At 48.6% G+C, this 8,273-nt stretch overlaps 1 protein-coding gene across 1 annotated transcript in view; it reads right to left on the reverse strand.

Moving 5' to 3' along the window:
- cox10 (cytochrome c oxidase assembly factor heme A:farnesyltransferase COX10) overlaps positions 1-7,483 on the reverse strand; it is a 29,373-nt gene extending 21,890 nt beyond the window's left edge. Inside the window, exons 1-4 of the mRNA XM_067244881.1 lie at positions 7,394-7,483; positions 6,692-6,834; positions 5,975-6,470; positions 5,714-5,838 (exon numbers count right to left, since the gene is read on the reverse strand). Of these exons, the coding sequence (XP_067100982.1) occupies positions 5,714-5,838; positions 5,975-6,470; positions 6,692-6,834; positions 7,394-7,424 (795 nt within the window). The 5' untranslated portion in view covers positions 7,425-7,483. The remainder of the gene's footprint in view (positions 1-5,713; positions 5,839-5,974; positions 6,471-6,691; positions 6,835-7,393) is intronic.
- Between the last annotated feature and the right edge of the window lie 790 nt (positions 7,484-8,273).

The following is an 8,273-nucleotide window of genomic DNA, read 5'->3' on the forward strand; positions in this document are numbered from 1 at the left end:
TCCCCACCCCTGAGAGCGTTTGGCAGCCCTGGGGGAGCTGTGGCAGTGGAGCCCCTCAAGGTAATAGAGTAGCCTGGTGCAGAGGGCCCAGTAGGTGGTTAGGTCAACAGCACTGTTGCTGAAAGAGGATAGCCTGCTTTCAGTTGGGTCTGGAATAGCCAAGATACTTCATATCTGAGGGGAAATTGTGACTGCCTGGTTCCTTTAGAGTGACGTGACCGCCGATATTCTCGACACGTGCATTTGTGCTTACTAGGAAACGTCAGTAACATGCAAAACCCGTTCTGAAAGCTGTTTTGAAAACGGAATGGATTTTTCGGTGGTCTGACGAAACACAATCTCCAAAGATGCATGATCATAAGCACAGGGCTTGTCCTAGTTCCCTTTATGAATCAGATGCCAAAGTCGGACGTCATCGGACTTCTATAGCACGGTCGGGGGTGTGAGATCATATGTGCTTTTCTATCCTTCATGACATTGATACACTTGATCTGATTTATACATTTTATTCATGAAGCAAACAGTTGAGGTCAAGTCATCCAAACGTATACAAAATGTGGACAAAATTCGTGGCAGCACATTTCATGTAAATAATTCAAGTCTATACGGCAGAACAGGAGATGAAGCAGACAGAACGTGATGACAACAACCAAAAGATAGGGGGGGGGCGGTTACTCATTTACCCTCGCTCGTGTGATTAATCTGGTCCGCAGGTCTACTGAAATGCCACGGCCCAATCTTGAGCTACCTACTGTGGCTAAAATGATCATGTGGATGACATTTAAATATAATGGTGCCATTAAAATTGTATGCTGGGTACCGCACAGCTTTACAAACGCGACCTGCCCGTTCCGAAGTCACAAATAAGCAGATGCATCGTGATCAAACGCTGATTCAACTAGAGACAATGTTGACTCCACACAGCACTGTAAAATTACAACAAAGTATGATTTGATATGGCGCTCTTTCAGACGAGCTTTTACATTTGCATCAGTATAGCTTTTAAAAGCTCTTAGACCAACACATTAGAAATGGGGTGCCCAAAGGGGGGCTCAAGACATCTTATCCCCGTGGGGAATAGCGAGGCCCATTTCAGGGACCATTCCAGCTGGCAGCGCTATTTAAACGTTTGGATAAATATGATTAACCAGATGATTGATGCCACTATAAACAATACAATGTTAGTACTTTGGAGGTAAAAAAAAGGTCAACCATGGAAACGCGATCGCTCCAAACAAAATATGCGCTTGAAATAATACACATTCAAGTCTGTCATTAGATGATGATAGATAACGCTTGATACGCAAGTGTGCTTGGTTTGCTGGAACTGGTGGGACGTGCTCAGCGATAATAGCTGAACTGCCTAAACACAACACGCGCGGCCCTAAGACAGCAAAGCCTGAGTTGGCACCTTTTTTAAGAGTCTCGTCCGCTTGAAGGAGCTCACTAGGAGGAGAAGGGAGGCCAGGAGGAAGAAGGGTAAATAATGCATGCCTCCACAGGACTGAAGCGGAGGGCGTCGCTCGGGAGGGGGGCGTGCTTGTGGGGGGCTCGCGTGTGCGTGCCAACCTCAGACGGCACGCCGCAGGAGTCGCACGACACGAGCAGACACAAAGGAACACCTTTTGCCGCAATGGCAGAAAGGGGGCGAAGACGAGACACCAAAAAGAAGCCACCGCACATTCTCATGACAAACAGGAGGGTGCGTCCCTGTGCGGGGTGCGCCCCTGTGCGGGGTGCGTCCCTGTGCGGGGTGCGTCCCTGTGCGGGGTGCGCCCCTGTGCGGGGTGCGTCCCTGTGCGGGGTGCGTCCCTGTGCGGGGTGCGTCCCTGTGCGGGGTGCGCCCCTGTGCGGGGTGCGTCCCTGTGCGGGGTGCGTCCCTGTGCGGGGTGCGTCCCTGTGCGGGGTGCGTCCCTGTGCGGGGTGCGTCCCTGTGCGGGGTGCGTCCCTGTGCGGGGTGCGTTCCCCGCTTTGCACCGCCACATTCCCACTGCCATCTGACAGGACACACCACGACCTGCCCACTCTGGGCTGAGGACTTCTGCAGTGCCTCCGGGGACTATAGGCCCAGCTTGAAATGCTCTCCGGACCCAATTATCCAATTAGCTAACGAAGGCTGGAATAGGGAGTGATGGGCTGGAACCCCCGGAGAGTTCTACACCAGTGTGACCCTCCCTCCCACCTCCTTCACCAGAGGCCAGACCACCTCCACGCCACACCAACACCAGTCAGCAAGAACAGGGAGAGGAGGGGAGGGGGAAGGGGGGTTCTGTGAGTGAGAGCCACAAGCCCAAGGTCCCACCTGTTCAACCCTGCTGCAGACTTCCTCCACATACACCAGGCTCCCTACGCAACACTCCCAGCCTGTCTGAGGAATTCAATTACTCTGGCTAATTACAGTGGCGGTCCGACACCAAAAGAGGGACTTTGGAGGCTAGCCGATTGTTATACTATATTGAGGACGAATGAGGAAAAAGAACACACATCTTAACTCTCCTCCCTTTGGCCGAAGGACATATGGTGGGTATATAATACAAGGACTGTATCGTCGCAGTGACAAACTCCAGACAGTGATATTCCATTGGTATGTAACTCCTGGCACTTAAACCATTCCGTCAGTTTCCCCAAACGGGGTTAGGTTCAAAAGAAAGAAAACAAACACTGAAACCGCAACACTCAGCGCTTACGGGCTCTTCGCCATGAGAGGCTGCAGCTTCCTCTAACACCACTGTGGGTCTCCCACTGCCACTGCCCACAGGCGAGCCTTTTCTTCAGCCCTCAAAACCCCTTTTTTTTTTTTTTTTCTCTCGTTTTCTGTCTTTGCCCTGAAGGTAATCCCTCCAGTCTTGCGGTCGCACACACTCGCGCGCTCCGAAGTCTCTTCAGACCCCAAACATTAAAAGATGAAGGCCGACTGGCGGAATCCACGGGAAGTGATCTTCAGACGGATCTACCTCGGCTTTGATTTGTTTGTCGCGCTTTTGTCTCGCGCTTCAAACAAAATGCTGCGGCTTTGATCCGACCGAACCACAGCGACGCTCTGGCACTACTTTTAAAGATGATGAAAAAGAGAGAGAGAGAGAGAGAGAAAAAGGAAACTGGCACCACATCTAAGGGTGTCTATTTACCCCTCCCTCTGTTTCGACATCTACACACACACACGATCAATTCCACCCAGGTAAGGGCGCGTCTCTTTTATGAGACAAAGGCTGACAGTTGATCCCGAGTGTGTCTGACTGAAGCGGTGTGGATCACAGAGTCCCCGCCCAGACGGTGTGGTGAGTGATTAGGAGCCACGCGTGACTGTGTGTGTGTGTAATTACACTATTCCGAGCAAAGCAACAACAAAAAAAATAATACTTGCCGATCACTCGTCCGTGGGCCTGTGTAAACACAGGCGCACGGTCACCTTCTAATTAGCTCGCTTTTCTAGCGTCCCGAGTGTGTTGACCCTTCGAGACGTCGGAACAAATGCTGCTAACCAGCGGTTCTTTCTGAGCCCGTCAGAGAAGGAGGGGAAAGTCTTGTGATCACTGGCCTGGCTCGGCCTTTCTAGAACCCACCGCCCACAGGCGGGAAAACATCCGGCCTCCAAGCCAGGTGTCTCTCTTTCACATGGCCAAAACCTTGAGTTCGATCCCTCCCATCACGCCAATTAAAACGATGACGACATGCACGCGGGTCTGTGGCCGCGGAGGGACATGGAGAACGACAAGGGACACTCCACACACTGCCTTGACACTCCACACACTGCCTTGTGTGGAGTGAGACCTTGGTCTGCATGCCAGCCGCCGACCACAAGAGAGAACACCTCCGGCCGCGAGATTGAATATCCTCGGAGCTCCGTAAGCAGTGATGAGACTCAGGCCTTTCTTTCGTGAAAAGGTCTGAGAAACACAAGGTCGTCCACGTGATCGAGAGTAACGTTGTGTAACCATCCGACACAATCTCCTGTACGGAGAACACGGCATATTTACTTTCCAAAGAAAACCAATTACCACATTCCAAAAATACTGCCAATGTATTTTTTTTCCTCTTCTTCTTTTTTTTTTCTTCCTTCTTCTCTACCCCAATCTAAAAGTTTGTTTCTTCCAGAGATTCCCCCTTCACAACGAGCACCGCAGCTCAAGGACGACCCTCCACGACCTGTAATATTCCTGGTCACATTCAACCTTCAAAGAGCAAGCACATCAAACAACAAGAACGCCAATGTGTTCCTGCTTCCTGTAATAGAACCTCACCGCTCTACCCATGTCCATTGCACTCCACCCACTTCAAGACTGCCCACACCGGACCTCCAGTCAACAACAAAAAAACTACCCCCAATGTCTGTGAGATTCCCTGAACTTCAGCTGGGCATGATAACCAAGGTCAAGGGACTGGGAGGGGGGGGGGGGGCTTCTGGAACTTTCTGGGGCAGGGGGTGGGGGGCGTTGAAAGAAGAATAGCCACCCGTCAACAAAGGACTATCGTTTCTTTGCCTCGGGGGATACCTGGGGAGAAGATGAAGACTGACAGGCCTGGGGTGAGGGTGGGCTGGGACACCCAGAGTCAGAATAATGGCTGCCTCCTCTCCCCGTCTCTCAACACAGTGAACTCCCGAGGCTGGGGCCTCGCCAGACTACAGTCCCCGATCGTAGGAAAGAGGAACATTTTTGTCATACCTGTAGGGTATTTACACACCTGCTCTGGTTTGAGGTAGGAAGACATTGAAGGAAGATGTAGCACTGTGCGGTACGACCGACTCACTACAGAACTGATTGACATTCGTCCGTGCTTAACCAGGAGGGCAAATATGTGGACATTCATCACCGCAAACCTCCCCTCAAAATGACGCATGATGGATCATGTTATGTCTGCTTAAGAAGGTCAGGTCTGAGAGCTGGGAGATGAGACTTGATTGTCGGTTTCGTTAACCTTGCAGAGTTCTCAAGGAGGGAGGACAGTTCTGGAACTTGGCTGTTGAGGCCGACTAGGGGGGCCGATCATGTCTGGCCCCGGGGCAAGGAACCTGCAGGATAATCAGGGCCCTGGCCAAATTACAGAGCAAGGACGCCACTAAGTGGAGTTCAAGCCAGGGCCGAGGGAGAGGTCACCCATTAAACTAATATTCCCAAGTCACGGACTGCATTCCTGCGCTCGACGTCGACGCAAGGCAACGAGGGAGGCTTGATTATGTCAGGCATTTGAAGCGTCCAGGCGAGTGTACAGGCACACTTTTTTATTTTTAGTAACGTAGAGAAAGAAAAAGAAAAAAGCTTTTAAGGGAAAAATAATAACAGTTCTCCCTAAATGCATTTTTGAGATTTGTAGCAAAGGAGGAATGCAGACCGGTTCAGATGTGGGACTGAGCTGGCAAACGCTGTGTTTTCTACAACAACAAGAACCCCGTGAGGGCGCATAGGACGCCTGTTAACAACGCCAGTTCATGTCCATGTAAAGTCAAACGAAAATCTATTAGCCGTTGCAGAACAACTTGTATCACGCCAGCAATGAACAGAGTGTAGCTTGTCTTTCAAATAACAGCTTTAAAATGAATCACACCAAAAGTGAGAAATTAGGGTATGTTGAAGTCTGGGGTTATCTACGGTGAGAAACTCTGAACTATGGGATCCATTACCTCAAATATTTTAGAAACACAAGTGTCTTGAGCAACACAGGCAATACATCCAACCACACATACGGGTAGGTCCCAGCTGCTGAGATAACTGACCTGGTTGATTGAGTTGGCCGTGCAAGAAGCAAGCCCGGTCCCGAGAGTTGCGAGGAAGAACATGGCAGGGTCAAAGGGCACAGGAGCCATGGCATAGCCAGCTGCCGCAGTCACAACCACCAGTGCTGAAAAACCACAGGGAAAAAACTAAACACTTAAACTCATACTATAACCTACTCCAAAAAAATGCAATTAACTCCCATGCAGTGGAGGACCTCAAATGTAACATCATTGGCAGGCAGATCGCTGCCACAACTATACCTGTGAGTTTGATCTTGGCGAGTCGTGCGTACACATCTGGGAGCTCAGCCAGGTCCACCTTCAGCTCCTTCCACTGCCTGTCCAGGCGGGCCTCCCTGGCCGCTTCGGTCTCCACCTGGACGTGGGGGGCCTCAGACGAGGCCCCGGCTGCCTCAGACGAGGCCCCGGCTGCCTCAGACGAGGCCCAGGCTGCTCCGGACAACACAGCTGAGGCCGGTGCCTCTGCCTCGGCAGCAGGATGGAGAGCTGAAGAAGCGAGCTGGGCCAAGGGAACAGTGGACACCACTGGAGCTTCTACAGCCACAGACTCAGGTCCAGGTCCAGACTCAGGCCCATGCTCGGGCTGTGGTGCCACCTCACTGACCATAGGTTTAATGGTTGGCACCTGTTGGATTTGTCTGACCACGCTGTCGTCGCGGTCCTCAATGATGGTCAGGACGTCTGCCTGTTTAGGGATGGCCCGCTGGTGGAGCTCATTGTTTCTTAGTATTACATACTAGGGAGACAGAGAGGAAACGCATGAGCGCAAAGATGCAAGGACAACATATCCCTGGACTTCATGCACGAGGTGAACGGTATTATGGGGGATATTATGATACAGTACGTTACCACTAACGTTGCATTTTTTCTGTGCATCACGTAGCTCAGCTATCATAATATGAATTCCTAATAATAACCATGCTTCTGATATTGATGAAGTGTAGGTTATTTACTTACATGATGCTTTAGGAAGTTCAGGTGTTGATACGTGACCCATTTACTTGGGTCTCTCTTGCAGAGCTGGATAAAACTGCGGGCACTTGGGTGAATTCTAGTTGCATGTCCTCCTAATTTCTGGTTTACACTGGCACCAAAAAGACCTAAATAGCAAACAATAATCACAATCAGGGCATATATCTGGACCTAGGCAATGAGCTCATTTTATGTTTCATTATTTTCTTGCTGTCCATTTTCTCCAGACACTCAACGTGAGTTGTTGAGTTTTTAAACTGCTTTAATCTAAGAGGCATATAATCAACATGCCACGTAGCTAGCTGCTTAGCAGGTGGCTAATACTAGGCTGCATAACATTGTTAGTCCTATATGTAACCTAGGTTATTTGATTAGCTAGCTAACACAACGACTAAATGCTACCAGTTAAATGTGGATGTCAATATTTTGAATGACAATGATTGTGCACGTGTGTATATTAAAAGGTAGACTGTAAACATGCCAGCTAGCAGTCACTTAAGGTCATGCAGTTGGCAGGTTAGTACATATCCAGCAAGAACCACAGTAGGCAGTTCCCATTACACATGATGTTGCCAGCTAGTTAGCTTGGTAGCGACATTTGTGCTTGTTTTCGACAGAGCACATTCAGACAGTGGTTTAAAACATACCAACATGCTATCCGATTCTGTTGATAAGATGTATATTTACCTGTCAGTCTACTACATGGCGTTTTGTACATGTTCTTGAAACATAAAGCCGGTTCCCGGTGTGTCCTCTCCACATTCAGCAAGCCGCCATTTTGACCTCGGCTAGTGATAGGAAGCACTTCCGGGAACAAGTGTTGCAAAATGCTTTATGAAACGTCACTATCCTGCCTCGAAAGCAAATGTTGCGTTTCGATGTACGTGCAAGCATGTATGAACAGGATGGTTGACTAGTGACATAAAAATACTCCACATATGGTTACGTAGCATTCATATGGCACATTCGTGTTTTCGCTCTCCAAAATGAACAGTAAAATGAATTAAATAAATACTTATATGTCCTGAAATGACCTTGTAGTAGATAAAGCAGCTAAAAGTTATTTAAACCTATTTAAAATGGGATTTTAAGAGACAAAAATTGTTTTCCTTGCTTTGAATTACATAAAGTAGGATTTTTTCTTCTTCATGGAACACAGCCTACCTCATGTCATAAAAAAAGTATGCATTACATGTTTTTTTTGTTTTTTTGGTATGGTATAAATTTTTTCTAAATATTACTATTATTTAATGAATGGACTTTTGCTTTTCTGCCCTTGTTTGTCCTCTGCGTGGGCCGGCTTACTTGGCCTGTTGTTTATGTTTGTGATCATCTTGATTGCCCAGCCTGCCAACGGTGGCTGTCTGATTAATATCCTCTCCCTGCTTTTGACTTTGCTTCCATAGTTGCCTTCTGGAGAGGTGTGTACTGAAGGCTGGAAACACAATATTGTGAAATAAAATCATTTTCATGTCTGTGCATTACTGTGTGTACTGTGAAACATTTTGGGGAAGAAGTTAGAAATTCAGATTTACTTTTTACTGATACACAAAAAAAAATAAGTATA

The sequence above is a fragment of the Osmerus mordax genome, chromosome 10 (genome assembly GCF_038355195.1).
Source record: "Osmerus mordax isolate fOsmMor3 chromosome 10, fOsmMor3.pri, whole genome shotgun sequence".
Taxonomy (NCBI): Eukaryota; Metazoa; Chordata; class Actinopteri; order Osmeriformes; family Osmeridae; genus Osmerus; species Osmerus mordax.